The sequence below is a fragment of the Arachis ipaensis genome, chromosome B06 (assembly GCF_000816755.2).
Source record: "Arachis ipaensis cultivar K30076 chromosome B06, Araip1.1, whole genome shotgun sequence".
Classification (NCBI taxonomy): domain Eukaryota; kingdom Viridiplantae; phylum Streptophyta; class Magnoliopsida; order Fabales; family Fabaceae; genus Arachis; species Arachis ipaensis.
Genome location: NC_029790.2, coordinates 123,413,680 through 123,432,515, shown reverse-complemented (window position 1 = coordinate 123,432,515; position 18,836 = coordinate 123,413,680). Strand labels below are relative to the sequence as shown.

The 18,836-nt window shown below is 32.6% G+C and overlaps 2 protein-coding genes across 3 annotated transcripts; both read right to left on the bottom strand.

The window, feature by feature from the left end:
• LOC110264157 lies at positions 7,292–8,021 on the bottom strand. Its single transcript, XM_021105835.1, has 2 exons — positions 7,838–8,021; positions 7,292–7,743 (listed from the first exon to the last, which is right to left on the bottom strand). Exons 1-2 carry the CDS (start codon positions 7,892–7,894, stop codon positions 7,339–7,341), a joined length of 462 nt encoding a protein of 153 aa, XP_020961494.1. The 5' UTR covers positions 7,895–8,021; the 3' UTR covers positions 7,292–7,338.
• LOC110263543 lies at positions 10,966–13,002 on the bottom strand. Of its 2 annotated transcripts, XR_002349354.1 has the most exons (3): positions 12,509–13,002; positions 12,285–12,402; positions 10,966–11,494 (listed from the first exon to the last, which is right to left on the bottom strand). XR_002349354.1 is itself a non-coding variant. In XM_021104961.1 (2 exons), exons 1-2 carry the CDS (start codon positions 12,844–12,846, stop codon positions 12,330–12,332), a joined length of 411 nt encoding a protein of 136 aa, XP_020960620.1. In that variant the 5' UTR covers positions 12,847–13,002; the 3' UTR covers positions 12,122–12,329. The 2 variants fall into 2 exon arrangements, 1 of the variants encoding a protein (XP_020960620.1); XM_021104961.1 differs by lacking the exon at positions 10,966–11,494 and having other exon boundaries at positions 12,122–12,402.

The following is an 18,836-nucleotide window of genomic DNA, read 5'->3' as shown; positions in this document are numbered from 1 at the left end:
TCTAATATTATTCTCCATTAAAAAAATTTCTACCAGAAATTGACTTTTTCAAACAAAAATGTGGGACAAAATTTATTATGTTAGAATGAGTTTTAACTTCCGATAAATTTAAAATAGATTTTGACTATTTTTTTTGCAAGATTATGAAAAAATATATTTTGTTTCAAATTTTGTCCCAAAATTTTGGTGTTAATTTTTTTATCTGGTGGCACCAAAATTTTTAAATAAATTAGTAACAGATTTAGAAAAAAACTAAAATCTATTTGTATTTTTCCTCAAAGTACACAATAATTTTATACAAATTTGAGATACTTTTTAAAAAATGTTTATTCTATCCTAACTTTACCTGTTATTTTGTTAAAAATAATTATTTTTTAACATATATTTAAAATTAGCTATGTGACAATAAATAGCAAGTTGGTATGTGTCAGATAAGTATGATAATCGAAATATGATGGTAGAAAAAATTATAAACACTCGTTGAATAATATATGCTGGACAAAAGTGCCAGCTACGTATTGTTACAACTTATGTACTCTCATGCAGAAGTTATAACTTACATACTCTCATGCAAAAAGTTATAATTGGTAAAAGGATGTTTATTTTCAACAAGCAGTTAGGTAGTTCTGATTTGTTATTAGAAGAAAATAATTTTTACTAGGATTTAATTGTAATTTTTTAATTAGTCTAGTCTTCTCTATAAATAAGCAGGATTGGAACCATTTGTCAAGTACTTATAACATCCTAATGTCACATAGACGCAAACAGATTCATTGAGGAAAATCAAGTGTTCCTTCCATTTTTTCTTTCATCTTCATTTTATTTTCATTTACTATTTTCTTTCTTCTACTTCTATTGTAACATTTAACTTCAGAACTCTATAAAGTTAATACAATTAGGCCAGTTTGGATAAAAAGCTTAATTAAGCTTCTTTTAAAAAAATAGTTTAAACAATAAATAATTATATTAAAAATAGTTTATAAACAAATTATTTATTATGTTTAGGTTTTTAGTTCTAAAGATATTTATTTTATAGAAATGTGATAAAAAGTAGTAGTATTATGAGAGAAATCATTTTTTTTTAATTTCTCTATAAGCTCCTAAATAGCTTCTTAAAAAGCTGCAATTTAATTTTAAAAATTATACCAGACATTAATACTACTACTTTTCATAAGTTAAAAGCTCAAAAAAAATTATTTTGATGTTTCTGAAACGGGCCCTTATCTATATTTCACTATACTTTATTTTCTCTTTCATTTCTTTAAATTTTATATTGATATACTCATTGGTTTCATAACGTACAACGTTTGAAAAGTCGATTATTATCATAGATAAACTTGTAAAAAATTTAATAAAAGAAAAGTATGAGGAGCCAATAGAGATATTGTACAATGCATACAATGAAGTTAAATTGGAAGTTAAAATATATGAGTACTGCTAGGGAGCCAATAATCCAAGTGTACAATGGACTAAATCTTTGGCCCAATATGAATAAAATGAACATCACCCATAATATCCAGAATAACCATTAAGCTGATTTTGGGGTTCACCAAGGATCAAACTCTTGACCTTTCGAATCTAGAGCTCTGATACCATGTCATGATACCACTCATCCCAGAAGCTTACGCTGATGGAAAAAAGTAACACTAATGGTTATATCTCTAATACTCCCTAAACCTCCATTGTACACATTGTACAAATATTCCATTGGCTCCCTGTACTTTTCCAAAATATATTATGGGCAATTAATAAATTTTAAATTATTTTTAATTTGAAATTTGAAACAAATTAGGATTACCGTCAGTTATAGAATCAAAATAAGAACTCCCTCTCTCAATACACTGTTACCTCCATTCTCTCCATTTTTTCAAGAATCTTGCCGGTGTAGCGCGTCCACGATCACCGCCTGCCGTCCGAATCTATTCTCCCTATTTAGTACCCAATTTCTCTCCCTCGCACCCTAATCCCTCTCTGTCAAACCCTCAACGTCGTGCCGCCTTACTCATAACAACCCGACCGCCACAGCCACCGCCATTCACGCAGGAGGGGACGCGAAGGGCAGCAACATGTCGTTACGCTGCCGCGCCATCGCTTCTTCTCTACCCAACCGTTATCTCTCTTCTTCGTTTTCTCAACCCAGATCACCCCAACCATCACCCCCCAGCCAACCAACCCCGTCAAACCGTCCGCAACCACCACTAGCGACCACCGTCGCCCACCCTCTCTCTCTCTTCTCTTTCTTTCCTTTTCCCCCATTTCTCCCTGTCGTGTTCGCTGCCCCCACGCCCCTGTTCGCGCCTGCCAGCTCCGGCGAGCAACACCCCGGTGCAACCCAGTAGCGGCTAAGTTCTGTGCCGCTACGACACCATCACTGCCGCCGTTCTTCTTTCTCAGGTTCCATCCCTTTCCTTGTCCACGGTTCTTTCTATTTTATTTATTTCATTGCTTTTAATTCTAGTTTCTGCATATAGATTAGGCTTAGGACTAGTTAATATCTGTTGCTAGATTGAATGTGTTTGTTGGCTGAATTTTATGGGTTGATTGCTGCTTCCATTGAACTGAATGCTCTGTTTACACATGATGCACATCATATGCTTGATGAAATGTCTAAATGAATTCTTTTTGTTTAATTCTTATGTATGGCCAGCATTTGACTTAAAATCTATTCTCATGAGGCATTATAATTTATAATTGTGCAGTTTTATGTGATTTCTAATGATGTTTGAGCTTGAATTTTGTTATGCACTTGTTTGTGATTTTTTATCAAAACACCAATTTGGTTAAAAATTTAGATGTTATCAATTGTTTGGTATATTTTTAAGAAGTGCATACCATGTTTTATTGAGTGATTTGAATGAAATGGTTTATTCATGTTGGTTTTGAACATAAATGATCACATGCATCATCACTCTCACTTATGTGTGTATATCTTCTTTTTGTGATTTTACAATGTGTTTCCAATAATAAGTTATGTTTCTATTTTAGGTTATTGATCATAGTTATTCTTGTGTATTTGTGAGATTATAGTACCATATATCACTTAATTCCTTTGGTTGGCTTTTTTTTTATTTGTGTTCGATTGCAGGTTGTGGAACTGACTAAGTTAAAAACTGATGAGACGCAACGTGATCATATTGTTGAGTTGGATTTATTTTATCATTCACTGAATTCAAGTATGCTTAGAGTTGTTGCAGTTAGATATAAGTGATTAAGTTATAATAGACATGCTATTACATTGCTAAATTCTACTTAATTATGTCATATTTCATAATGTAAATTTATCACAAAGTGTAAATTTTTTCAATTATAAAATATATGCCGTTAGTATCATGAATATGTGATTAAGGAGAAGTTTAAACCAAAAATATTATACGTTGTGCTCAATGACGAATAATCCAGATGTTCATTTCATTATGTTAGCAGATGATTATTTCTATTCATACGTGGATGGTTATTTAAGTAATCACATGTTAAATATACTGTCTTTCAGTTTAATATGGATTCGGATGGTTACTTTTATAGACAAAATAGATGGTTATTTTTGCCGCTTGGTAAGTATGTCATGATTAAAACACTAAAAGATTTTTATTTATTTGTGGTAGTTTTTTAATGGGAGTTACTAAAAACCTCCATAATATATTTTATTTGTGACAAATTATAAAACCTCCCTAAATAATTAACAAAAACTTCCACTACTCTCAATCTAATTAATGATAAAAAAATCCAACTCAAACAAATATTCATTCAGCCCATACTAAAAAAAAAAAAAAAGTTTTTTAATGGGAGTTACTAAAAACCTCCATAATATATTTTATTTGTGACAAATTATAAAACCTCCCTAAATAATTAACAAAAACTTCCACTACTCTCAATCTAATTAATGATAAAAAAATCCAACTCAAACAAATATTCACTCAGCCCATACCAAAAAAAAAAAAAATCAAAACAGGGCTTTGAGAGAAAGGATGAGGGAGAGTGAGATATCTCTCAAACCCTAGAATCTCAATGTCATCGCTACCGGGCAGTGATTCCATTCAGATCGTTGAGGGAGAGGACGAGAGCTTCAGTGATGATTCCATTCAGATCTTTGAGGTAATGCTTAGATCTTCTGCTTCTTCCTCGTCTTCCACGACGGCTTCTTCTGCTGGTTCTGCTTTTGCTCCGGTGGCTTCAAGCACTTAGAGCGCGGTTTCAGCGCGGACGCAATGGCACTTGCTGAAGAGATCTAGAACGCGAGCAAGCAGGAGTCTCTGGAAGCTTCGATTGAAGTTGCGTTCAAAGCTATCAGATCTCGTGGAACTGATTCTCATGTCGTACCAAGTCATTGCGGTAAGAATTTATTTCTAATTTGTGCTTGTTTAGTTCGGGACTTAAATTTTCTCACTCACTTCTGTTTCGAATTTTTTCAGACAATCTCCATGTTTGTGAGAGAGGTGATAATTAGGAAAGAGTTGATAACTTATTATATGTATATCATGAATTAAGGAATTCATAATTGTTCACAGTAATTGTTTGCTAATTAAGGAAGGAATTGATATATGTATATCATGAATTGAGGGACTACCCAGTGTTTAACTTTTTGCGTTGTCAAGACCATTTCTTGCATGAAATCAACAAATCACTTGTAATGTGTTTCACTTTTTGTGTATTAATAATTCTGTTTTTGAAGTTTTCTCTTATTCTAATTATGGTTATATTGTTTTTGTGATTATCAATTTCAGTGACTTGTCCTACAACAATATCAGTGGTCCTATACCAAGAATTTTAGCTAAATCCTTCAAGTAATAGATCTCTTTTCCTTGATTATATGGTGCATTTGTTTCTAATAAACTTCAAGAAACCAAAAATTCAGTACTAACACAAGATAATGTTCTTATTTTTCTGTTAATGCTTTTTTAGCATTGTTGGAAATCTCCTTGTTTGTGCAACTGGAAAAGAATCAAACTGTCGTGGCATGACATTGATGCCAATGTCCATGAACTTAAATGGCACTGAAGGTAAGAATAAGATCTCTCAAAAGTTTCATCTTTTTTCGAATTAATTGTGAGATTGTGTCATTGTTTTCATGAACTTAAATGGCATCATTATTATTACACACACATGTATAATTGACAAAAAGAAGGTTACATGCATATACATTCACGAGATAAGTGATGAACAGAAATAAGAAATACTAGCAGATATATAATTATAGTTGTCTTTGCATTATAGTTTGGTTGTAGGATCTAAAATTAAGAAGAAAAGTTGGTAGATTAAATTTTATCTGCACGTATTATATATATAATATATTACAATATCCCTATCCTATTTTTTCGGTAGATATAATCCCTTAGCTTGTGATTCAAATCTTCATTTAAGATACCAAAACTTAACAGTGCAGATATAGCAGCTAGGCATTCCTTTATTGAACATAATTCTTTCGAATCTTAATTTATCTAAAAATATTAGGTAGTAGTAATCTGAATTACTGAAAAACCTTGCAAGTCAAGTAACCAAGAGATTCCGAAAAATAAGACTCAAATTCTTCTTGGGTAGTAGCTATAATAATTAGTGTTTCTAAAGTTTATATGGTATGATCATTACCCTTATAAATCAATATATATTTTGTCCATGATGCAAGGACATACATGTTAACTAAAGCAACCAGCAAGTATATAAATTATATGGTATATTATATAAATTGAGCTTTGCATTTGTGTATTATGCGAAATCGAAAGTGTAGTTAATTATTATTGTGAAACTCTGTGATGTGTAGCATTTGAGAAGCTTATGCTTGACTGTGCAAATTGGACTGATCCTATTTATGCAGATCTTTTAAGATGAGTATCTCTACGCCAGGTGCGCTTGTGTATAATGGATTTTGGATTAGATTGTTCTCTTGCTTATTTAAGTGACTAAATTTGCATTTAGTTAAGACTCTTTGCTTTGTTAATTGATGGAAAAGCTTGAAGAAACTTCACAAATCATGTCAGAGAGAACCCAACTATTGGAGGTTTATGCAATAGAAATCTAGATGTACATAGAGACCAAGAACAATAAAAAACTCAAGGTCAGCATTTGTTTTAGAAAATTACTTTTGTATACCTAACATCTAACTATCTACCTCACCAATTTATTATTGCTTATTTTGGAATTTGCTTTCAATTATATATCAGACTTCACTTACTGTTTGTTAGTTAGAATGAATTCTCAAATAATTAATATATATGTAAGTTTTATTCAATGAGAACTAATTGTATCTTTCTAGATGAAAGGTGGAGTTGCTTAAACACATTGGCATGTCAGTACCTTGCTTGTTTTCGAATTTTTATAGTCACTTTCTATATCTTTCAAATAGAGCTTAATATTCAAGAGTTTTTACACTTTAGTCTCTCATAGATCCAAAATAATAATGTTATTTATATATAGACAAGCTTAATTTTGACGCCTTTATACACTCTTACATGTATGTATATTAGAAGAGTATAGTACATTATTGTACTACATTAATTGTAGGCTTCTTGCCCTAAATCTTTATCTTTATGCTTTATTAGTACTGTTATTAATTTAATCTTTATATTATAATTAATTTGCCAAGAGCTTTGTAATACTAAGTTTATTCTTTGGTATAATTTTAACTTCGAATATCACATGCCACTAGGAACTGCTTAAAAGAATATAAGTTTATCACCTTAATACTAAGTTTATTCTTCACTTTATATTATAAATTCTTTGGTATGTGTTTGTCAGGGCATCACTACAACAAAATCGGCATTTAGCGGCGGTTCTTAGAGCCGTTTAGCAGCGGTTTTGAACCGCTGCAAAATATTTCGCGGCGGTTTCATGAAACGCCAGAAGATGGGGCGCGGCAAAACAGATAGTGGCAGTTTTAGTCAACCACTGGAATAACTGTCGCAAAAGGAAATTTGGGTTTTGCGGCGGTTAATAACCGCCGCAGTATGCTTATGGGAAATGTTAGTTCCCAATTTGCGGCGGTTTGTAACCACCGCTAAACGCCGATAAGGAGGACAATACTACTGTTTTGCGGTGGTTAAAAACCGCCGCCAAATTTAAATTCCCATTAAAATTTTAGATTTTCTATTATTTTGCCTATTTTGAGAAAGTATTTTTATTAAAATTTAATTTTTTTTAATTTTCAATTAATTTAAAGAAATTTCAACCAAGTAAAACAACTCAATTAACATAACAAACCAAATTAAACATATGAGAAAATAACATATATAATAAAATTATCATAACATCATCCAAAATAAAGTAAGAATGCTTAAGTTGAATAAAATAAGTATAAAGCACTAGTGTTACTTAAATGTAAAAGTATCTAAGACCATTAATTGTAATTCAAAATTTTTGTTGCGGGTCGTGATTGCCAGATAAAGATGGCCTTGCGCATGACGAGTCCGGTGTACCGCCCAAAAAAGCCAGCTCTGCAGCAATCTCAACTGGCAAATTGCCTCCTAGCTGTTGGACTACATATCCCAAGACCTTATGTATTGACTGTCTCTTTGCCTGCTCTTCTTCTAGCTTAGCCGTCAATTCTACAATCATGCTCTTGTCCTCTACATTGGACTCTGCAGAACCCGACGGTTCTCCAGCAGCGTTACCAAAGACTTGGGTGGGACATGGTCCAGCACCTAGGGTACGAACTCGTCCTGGGTACTCCTTTTCGAGAACTTGAGCTAGCGAGTCATTTTGTGAAAGGTGCTTAGAGGATTCATCTTGCCTCTCAACATTCGCAATTGCTTCCTACAAATATACAACACATTGGAAAGGAAGAAGTTAACAGTAGCACGATATATACAGTAAGCTATGTTGCTTCAAATTTTCAAACATGACTTACACTAACAACACGCGCTTCGGGATGGATATATGAGCCATCTTTTTTCTTATGAGTCATGATAAACAACTCTCCTCTACCAACGGGCCTTCCTTGCTCTCTCTCCTATATCGTTGATATCGATACAATTTAGTAAACAACAACAACATATTTAGGAAGATTAATCAAAATCTTAATGCAAATAATGACTTATTATCACTTAGTCTTTTTTTCTTGCCAATGTTTTGGAGCCCCCAGTATGTGTGTAAAGTTGCTTGCTTCGATTTACAGCATTCTGTTTACACTTTTTCTATGAACAAATAACAAAAGCAACTGTAAATGAAAAATAGATGTTGAATATAAAATGTAAGGGGAGTAATATGTATACACATGTATGTTTTTGTGGAAATAATAAAATATACTAAGGCTTACCTTTGTATCTTCCCTCTGGCGATAGTCAATGAACTTTTTTCATTCATTTTTGTCTATTCCTTTCGGGTGATGCTTAAGATTTTCCTCATAAGTCCTTATTTCTTTGTAACACCTATGATACAAGTGGTGCCTTGTATCCTTCCAGTTCTTTCCTATCCTCTTCAAAATATCGCGTTTTATTTTTTCTCCGACATCATCCTCATAGTAAAAGACCCACTGCAATTAGTTGACATTGTCATTAACCAAGACCAACGAACAAGTATAAGACTGATAATTTGAAGAAATGCCACAACCATTACATGCTAATATAAATTGTTAAAGTATGACGCTCAAATCCAGTACAAGCAGTCGCAATTACGTATAAATGAGAAGTGCTTAAATAATGATGTGAAAAACACAATATGATACATTTTAGTAACCATATAATTTTCCCATGCAAAAGAGATTAAAATAAAAAAAAACGAATACTAAAATTGCTTAAATTGTAGAAGCTTAAAGTTGTATCTTAAGCATGTCGTATGCATGTTCCTTCTTAGCTTTGCTCACCTGCTTCCAACTGTCTAAGTGTATGGGGAACTGGGAATAATCCGCACCCAAACTCCCTATGAAACCACTCAATAATCCTGCCGCCTGACCAATCGGTTGAAGCTTTTTGTTAAATGGGAGTACTATCTTTATATTAGATGGGAGCGCTCTAGCCTCCTTCACAGACAACTTAGAAACTTTTCTCACGCCGTCCTCTAAGAAGTGTATGGGTAACAAAATTACTATCTAATCATTGCACAAAAGGAAAATAGAAGTAAAGGACTATAAAGATAACTGTTTATGAAAATAGGAGGAAAAAAAGTTTACCGATAACAGTAACTTCCGAGAAATCTGTATCTTTTCCTTTCTGGTTGTTATGCGGACCTTCGCCTTCTTGCGCAGCAAACAAGTCGTCGATGTGGTCATCAAACGACGGAACCTTATCCGCCTCTAGATCGTAATCCTCATCTTCTAATTCATGTTCAGCCACTTCCGCGCGATGCCGAGTCTCTATGTGTTCTGTTGGAGTTTGAGGGTCATCAGCACTACTTGACTGCGCAAGCCTATGATCGATGCGCGGTGCACGAAACAGTTCATTTATACGGGTTGCTGGAGCTCTATTAGCTGAGAAAGAAATCGGATGAGCCATATCACGTGGTTGCTCACGTGATGTCTCAGATCCTCTAGTCATGGACCCAACCTTAAGACAATGTGAAAGCATTTAGAATTATATTTTAGAGAACAAATTAGTATTGAGAATTATTTTAATTCATAAACTAATCATTTTGCTGGGAGAAAATTAACATGGTTCAATGATACAATTGAAGGATATATAATTTTCACATAAGTTTACGTCAAGAAATGTTAACCACAAACACTAACCGTTGTCTCTTCAGTTTCGGCATTAGTTCCGGCATCTTTCGGGAGTTCCCGTATAATGTTGTACCGTGGTTTCCTAGGCATCTTTTAAAACCTGGACAAAAAACAATATTACTAGACAAATGACAAGCACAACATAAAGAGACCCTTAAAGCAAATAGAGAATACAAACTATACCCTAAAATTAGGTACTAAAAAAGGTATGAAATCTATATGGAACACTATAAGGCACATTACATGATACGTCATAGGTGGATAGAATATTAGAATTACTTTTTTTTAAAAATAATCTAACTTTTTAATCAATTAAGTCTAATTAAATTAGTTTAACATAAAAACATTAATTAGTTTTAATATTAGTTGAAGTCTTATTATTTAATAGGATTAATGACTGTTTACAAATAAATTTGAATATGTCATAAAAGCACATGTATATCAAATTAATTCTTGACCTGGTAAGTAAAAACATTTGAATAAGTGAAAGATTATTTATTATCAAAAGCCAAGAATCAAGGTTGACAAACTGCACCGGTTATACTACATTAGATATTTATCAATGGAATATATACACAAATAATAGTAGTATATTATAATTATAATATTATAATAAATAGAAAGATGAGTTGTTATATTGAGGTGGGATATTCAACAAGAATTAACATACCATATCAAGTGTTTCATAACTCATAAGCCATGACATAGCAGCAGCAACAACCAATGAAATAACAGAACTATATAAGCAACAGAAGGGAACTTACTGAAGCATTAGAAGGAACGGACGATGGAAGCAATAGTTCGCAATGAAGCGACCAAAATTAACAGAAGCAACCAAAGAAAAAAAATACAGAAGCAATGGAACAAAAGAAAATAAAAGCAGAGAAATGGGGAAAATAACAATGAAAAGTATAAAGTAACAAAGACGGGAACAAAAAAGGGAGGAATACAAACCAGTGAAGGGACTGCATATGGAAGAAAAAAATACACGACGACCGGCAGTAGAAATGGAAGAACAGCGGCGGGTGAGGGAGAATAAGTGAAACTCTGTTGGGTTTCCGAACCAAGCCTCTTGTTTTTTTTTTTCTTTTGGGATCCAAAATGATGTTTTGATCCTTCATTTATTTTAAAGAAAGAAGATACATAAATACTTTTGTTTAGACAATAAACCCAAGCACATGTGACATACAGGAAATTTGCAATGCTTCCCTTTTTAATCTAAAGTTGTAGCACGAGATTCAATAGAATTTCCGAACCAAAATAAAAAAATAATGGGAGTTACACTTGTCAGTTATCATACTTTTGGAAGCGGAGAAACGAAAATACGCATCAGAACATAATGATTAGTCTAAAATAATGAAAGAAGAGAAGGACAACTACATAAGAAATCTACTTAACACATGTTTCTAATGAAAGGCTTTATTTGATGACTATGAATATATGATTGTCCCATCACCTTGAACTAGCTGCCTCACTAACTGCTTATAAAACATGCAGATGCAACACAGTCCTAAGGTCTTCATCATATTTTGTTTACTTACTTAATTTGCTTTTACTTTATTTATGTCACGGCCGAAAATAAGCCATGACTGGCGCATAGGAAAATAATTCCTAAGAAAGCCTAACCGACTCAAATATAAGTTGAATAAAAAAAATTACAAATATCTTAAATAAATTTACAGTTTCTAAAATGAATAATTACATATTAAAAAAACAAAAATAAAATAAATATGGATGGATCCTGCCTGTGACATATGGAGCAGATGACGTCTAAGAACTCAACAAAGAACAGATACCCATTGCAGATCATTACTCTTGAATCGAAAGGCTCACATAATCAAATATTTACTCCTGAAAATTATTTTTAGAAAATAGGGTGAGTTTTGCAACTCAGTGACTAGATAATACATCTATAATCGACATGAGACCATATAAACATCATTATTAAAGTAATTTTTAATTAGAAAATAATAGTTGATAATAATAGGTGAATCAACAAGGGAGTTCTCATACAGAAATCAAATCAAAAGTCCACACATGGACGGCTCCACCTCTATTGGTATCCCTTTCCTCTTGTGTGTCCTAACAGAATAACAGATCTAACGTGTGGCCTACACGTTAGGCTAGCAACACCCCTGCTAGCTGGAGTCTGAGTTAGATGCATCTAAGTTAATGTCATAACCGCCGTTAACTACGATTTTCTTATACGAGCCTCCCAAACCAATTCAAAACATATTGTTTCAAATACAATAAATCTTTAATCTCTCAAATATATAAGGTATCGAATCAAATCAATCAGATAATACTTTCTTATTAGAAATCCTTTTAAATCATATTTTCTCAATCATAAAAACATATTTCATAATTTCAAAGTGAGTGCCAATAAATACTTTAATATTTCAAAAGTATATATTCGAATAAAAATCAATATTCTAAAATAATATAAAGCTTTACCAAACATATATATAGTCGCATGTAAAATTTCTAAGGTATGAATTTCATAAAAATAATTATTCAGCTATAATAAATCAATTATTCTAATAAAATCAAAGTTCTTCAATAATAGTTCTATAAATATAATTAAAAACTCATAATAGCATAAACCAAAAGCTTAACGATTATAAATGTAAAGCCTACTCACAGCATGGTCCTAACGGACCGAAGAGACCAAACCCGGAGTGTCGAATTAAAGGGTACGAAACTGCGCAGAATTTGGACCGGAGTAGCGACAAGATGGAGCTGGCGATAGTTCTGAGAATCTAAAACAGACAAAACTAAAATCGAATTAAAACAAGGACAAGATAGATTAAATGGTGGCATAATAGGACATGAAAGCTAGAGCAGAATCAAGGAAGAAGGCTGGACCGGGATAATGATAGGAGCAGTTCAGCTCTAGAAACACCAACAACTCCGGCGGCAAGGACGATGGCTTGGCTTAGGTACATCCGAACGGCGACAGGAACAACGCAGCAGCGGATGGTCCCTCCTCCTTGGCATTTCTCTCTCTCCGGGAACTCCTCTCTCTTCGAAGCTCCAAATCTGCAACTACGACAACAACGACGAGGCTGGCTTTGACGGCTGCGGCTAGGCGTTTCTTGGCGGTAGAGGCACGACGGCCATGTCAGTAGCAGTTCCATTAGTGACGGTTTCCTCCAATCATGTAACTCCAATGACAACAGCGACTTTAGAACCAGCAGTAACATTATCAATAATCATAGCTATAGGGGCTGAAATAAAATAAAACGAGAATAGGGTAACAAATGAAATAGCAGCAGAGCAAGAATGGAAACAGAGTAAATTAGAGGAAGGAATCTAGACCATATCAGAGGTACTTCGATGGCATCCCTTTTTTTTTTGAAACTGCAACGGTGATCATGGCAGCAGCAGTGGCAGCTGAACAGCCCTCTGCCTCTTGGCACAAGCCTCACACGACTCCTTTCCTTGTTCTCATGGCCCCTCTCTCCTTTTGCACATGCAACAGATGATGGTGGCTATAGTAGCAGCGGCAACGCTAGAGCCTTCGGTGGTGGCAACGGGGTCACAGCGAGGCGGAAGTGACGGAACACAACAGCAGTGACAGTTCTAACAGAGGCTGGTCCCTCAGCGATGGCAGAATGCGACGGCTCTCTCCTCCGACGCGGGATCTCTCCTTCTCGCGACAACGCCGGCGACGACTACCCACGAACGGCGACTGGGCGGCGTGATTCCTTCCTCCATTGCGGTCCTCTCTCTCGCCTAAGTTCTGATCCGTGATGAAGACGACTTCTCAGACAGCAGCGGCGGCCTCCCCTCATCCCGGCGACGGCGATGCGACAACCCTGAGCAGTGCAGCGGCAGCGAGCTGTGGGGTCTCCCTCTCCCGTCAGAAATCCCTCTTCTTCGTTCCTCTTCCTCTCTTCTTCGTGTGTGTGTGTGGCTGGTGGCTGGGTAAAGGGTTTCAAAGTCAGGGTTTTCCAATTTGGAAACTAGAGTTTCTGATTTAGAAAAAGAGAAGTAAGGGTATTTTAGGAATTTTACAATTTACTTTGCTTATTTGTGTTTTTGAATTTTATATGTCATTTTTCCTATTTTATATGTTATTTTATCTTATATTAAATTTTTGTCCTGTTAAAAACTGTTTGCTAATAGGCTTGAAATGACAGGGGGAAGTCACTTTTATAACCGAAAAAGACGAAAATCAGACACAGAAAAATGGAAGCCCAAATTTTATGTTTTGAAAAATTTTGGTGCCAGATCTTTCCCAATTCCAATTCATATAAAAGGGATGCATTGTTTAAACATAAATATTGTACAACGATAATGATAAATAGAACACACAACAATCATGGGAAAATAATTGTTATGCAAGTGAGCAGAATCAAGTAAACCAAAAGAATCAAATACGATCTCCTTTAAACAATTAAAACAAATAAATGATGGTAATAAAGAAAATTAGTTAGAGAAAAAAAATGATAAGACATGCACACATATGAACAAAAATCAATTTTCTTGTCGCTTGTCGCAAATGGAAGATCTTATTAAAACAAGTTAAGGATTACAAAAAAATAATTTCTTGTCTTAAAAATATAATTAACAATTCAGAAAAGAAGAAAGGAGCTTGAAAAGAAAAATAAATTAATTGTCAAGAAAAGAAGAAAGGAGTTTGAAAAGAAATTAAAGGTTTTCGAAACGGTGAATAAAGGAACTACTCATAGCGTAAGGATACAACAAAGAAAAATCATCTTGTAGGCTAATTTATTATTTATTCATTCTCCAAAATCGTTTTAACAGTGGGTAATGATGTTTCATCAGCTCAATCCTTGCATATGCTAGTTGGCACTAACTACTCTCATGCATTATAGACTTCTTGGAACTAACTATACATACTAACTATATATGCTTTGACTATTTTTCATTGTTACACTCCTGATAGGACTTAAAGATATAAAAGCAAAAAAAAAAAAATAATGATTGCTTAGAAAAATCAAAAAATGAGGGGGTGACTTGGCAGTATGAGTGGGTGGAAAACAAAGGCTTGTGCAAAAATTACTAAGTAAAGTAAAATGAAGTCATTCTGTATAGTTTAAAAATTTAAAAATCTGAGAGAGTGTGATATTTGTATTTCTGAAAAGAGTAAACTTCGTCAGCATTTGTGCCAAGATGTGCTTCCACAGTGGGAGAATTGGGGGTTGATAAGGACTTTTTTCAAGTTAAATTTATCCACTACATTTAATTTTACTCTTTATATGTTTCTAGATTTAATTGCATAATGTCTAATTTTGTTTCTAAATATCATCTAACGGATAAATTTAACTAAAAATTAAAGGATATAAAAAGTGAAACTGTTATGTAATTAATGAATAAAAATAAATCTAGCTTTTATTTTAAACGTTACTTAATTTACTTTTTGGTAATTGTGGAAAGCGTTGGTGATGAAGCTATGTATTTCATTTTCCCTTTGTAAACTATATATTATTATGTAACATGTTAAAAATATAATACCTAACAGATTTTATCTCACATAGTCACATAATAACAGTTAGCAGTTAACTGATTTTTTTGATAAAAAATTAATAAAATGACTAATTTAACTCACGGTTATATTTTTTAAAAATCAACTAAGACACTTAATTTTTTAAAAACTAAATAAACTCGTGTGTGATCTTTCATTGAACATTTTGGGGATTGATCCAATAAATATCACTAGCATATACTCGTATCTATCTTTGTCAACATGCTCTTTTCATTCCATAATAAGCCTACTCCTTTTTATACACAATAGAAATGGAAAAAAAAAATTAGCTAATATTTTTTTCAATCATCAATCAGTCAACGTGTATTTTTTTAGAAAATTTTCTTTAATAATTACTCATTCACTATTTTGCTAGTTGATTTTACTAAATATGTAGATTAGATGTAGGTAAATTTACATTTTATCTATATCTAATTATAATTAAGTGTAAACATGAAACAAATAAAGAGAAAAAACAAGTTGGAACTTGGAAGAGATAGAAACGCAAAGAATTAAAAAAATGAGTATATTACAAGTAATAATATACCCAAAAGATAGTGAACGAGATTATTACACGTTAAGGATTTAAAAAAAAAAAAGGAATTTTGTATTTTAAAAAAAAGAGTTTAATAATTCAGAAATGTAACAAGAGAGGTTCATGGAGCTATTTTTGAGTACTTTGAATACTATACAGTACTTACTGCTGAATGATATGTAAAAAAAAACTAAAATAAGGTAACCAAAAGAAGAACAAAAAGGTACCTTAACTTTGGAAAGACACTCTTATATTTAACCAGCAACGGAAAAAGCTCCCAAAGAGAAAGTGAACTGACTTCACGCAATTGGTTTGAGATGGAAAAGTGTCTCACCTGATGAGAATGACGTGCAGCTTATGTGAGATTTTGAGAGTTATAGAAATGTTGGGCTGTAGGGAGAAAACAGAAAATGCTTAGAAATCGGAGGAGATCATAACAAAATTTGACTAATGGATTTAACGTTAATCTTTTCAAATCTTTTGTTTTTGTATTTTCAAATCACATTAAATTTGTATTATGCGGTGTATCTTTGTTCCTTTATTCTCGCCCTAAATATGTTACGAAGTTACTGGATTAACTTAAGCAATTTAACTACTACTTCATTAAAAATTTAAATTGAAGCAGCTCCATAATTTAAATGGACTTAAACTGTTACGTTAACAAAAAAGTAGAGAATATTGTTATTAATTTCTAATGTGTGTTGAAATAATCAGTTATAAAAATCTATGATTCTCAAAGGTATATAAACGTGCTTCTTCAATTAAATAAACTTATGTGATAAGCAATACAATCAGTTTACACAAGTTCAGCACAGTTATTTCTGAAGCACCACTCACCTATCTGGTTCTCTTTTTTTTTGGGTTTCTCTCTAAATATTTTCTTATTTACTACTTTGAACTGTTTCACATTAAATTATTTTGATTTCTCACAATGAAACTTGGTTTTTTTTTTTTTTTTTTTTCAGTTTGTTGAACTCCTTAATTATCACACCAATAGCTAGTTATATAGATCTTCAACCAGGTAAGTCACATTATTTGTCTGCGTCTCATGTATGTACTATTTGAACTCTCTTTATATACTTTTTCTAATTTCAGTCTAAATCAAAATAAACGGCATTTGAAAAATTAAATTTTTAACCAAAAAAAATATACAACTAAAAAACAATGTTCACAATAGCATATAAAATTTAACCAAATTCACAAAATCTGATACAATTCAGAATCAGTACCTTAACCCAGCAGCTCAAATAGTATTATTAACAAGAAATCAACATAACAAAACAAGCAAGAGATCAAAATCAAATTCAACAAAAAGTGCTTAATGCCGACTAGATGACCAGAGGAAGGAATAGAGAGACATCAGAAAAAACACTCAACAATATTATTAGCGCAATCTCAGCAACTCAGAATAGTCAGATATTAATAAAATCTCGGCAACTCAATATCAGTGAACCACCCCAGCAACTCAATGAGTAATTCAGAATTGTTAAAAACAGATAAACAAAACAAGAAAAACCAAACTCAAGAAGCAGTGTTTAAGCTAACCAGAGGAAGGGACAGAGAGACAGAGAGCCGGCTTGACGGCGACAAAGAGAGAGCTCCACGGCAACTGCGAGTAGAAGTGAGACCTCGACGGCGACGGTGAGAAGAAGTGAGACCTCGGCGGTGACGGCGAGGAGAGGAGAGAGCTCGGCGGTGACGATGAGGAGAACAGAGAACTCGACGACGACGACGAGAAGAGATAGCTCCACAACGGCGACGGCGACGAATCATCAACCCTGCCTCCGATGACCAGACGACGCCGACAAATACAGAGAGAGAGCGCTGGGAGATGATAAAACGAGGCGGTGGAGCAGGGCTATGGATGTGGCGGTAATTGCGGTGAGCGGTGGTTGCGGTACGAGGATAATAAAGGGCGGTGACTGCTAGTATTTGTTTCTTTGTTATTTCAATTTTTAGATAAGAGGGGAGATGAGTTGGGACTTTGGAGGAGTGGGGGACTTACAGGTAGTCCATTAGGTTTAAGATTTTTTTTTTTTATTAAAAATCAAAAGGGCGTCGTTTAAGAAAATTTTTCCAAATCGGGCAAACTAAAATCAATGATAAAAATTAATTTTAAGAATCCATAAAATTAATAATATATCCTTATAAGTAATCTACGTAATTAGTAATCTCTATTACGTTATACCTATAAATAATTAATAATTATAAATTAATGATATTTATTATGCTATAAATAGTTATTACTATATTTATAATACCTATAAATATATGAAAATCATAAAATCTATAAATATAATAATTATATAATAATAAATTATAATAATTATTAATCAAATTATTATAATAATTACTTATAATAGCTATAATTTATAATAGTTGTAAATATTTATAAATAATATTCTTATTAGTAAACATAAGATTATAATAATCATAATTTATTTTATAATGTTTATTATAAATATTATAACTATTAATATCCTTATTAATATAATTATAAATATTATAATAATTATAATTTATTACAATAATTGCTTATAATTTATAACTGTTGAAATATCCGTATAGTAATTTATAACCTATAACATTATTATATTATAAGGATATTTTAATATTAATAGTATTATTTATTTTAAAATTATGTTATTAATTATTATATGGTATAATAATTTTTACAAGTTATAAAAATCTAGTAAATATTATTTTTGCTCAGTTTTTTGTTGCTGAAACCATTTCTATCACAATATATAAATGGATTAAGAGAGTTTGGTGTACACTTTTCACTTTTTCATTTTATTTTCATTACTAAACAATGATAACTATACCTACTATCTTAAATTTTGGTCAAAAATATAATTATCATTTTTCATAATATTTTTTATTTGCACATTACTTATACTGTTGTCATCGATTTTTTTCACAGGCCAGATGGAGTACTTTGTGCTCATATTCCCAAAGGGATTAAGAACCGATGACAGTATAAGTAATGTGCAAATAAAAAGCATTGTGAAAAATGATAATTACATTTTTGACCAAAATTTAAGATAGTAGGTATAGTTATTATTGTTTAGTAATAGAAATAAGATGAAAAAGTGAAAAAGTGTACACCAAACTCTCTTAATCTCTTTATATATTGTGATAAAAATGATTTCAGCAACAAAAAACTG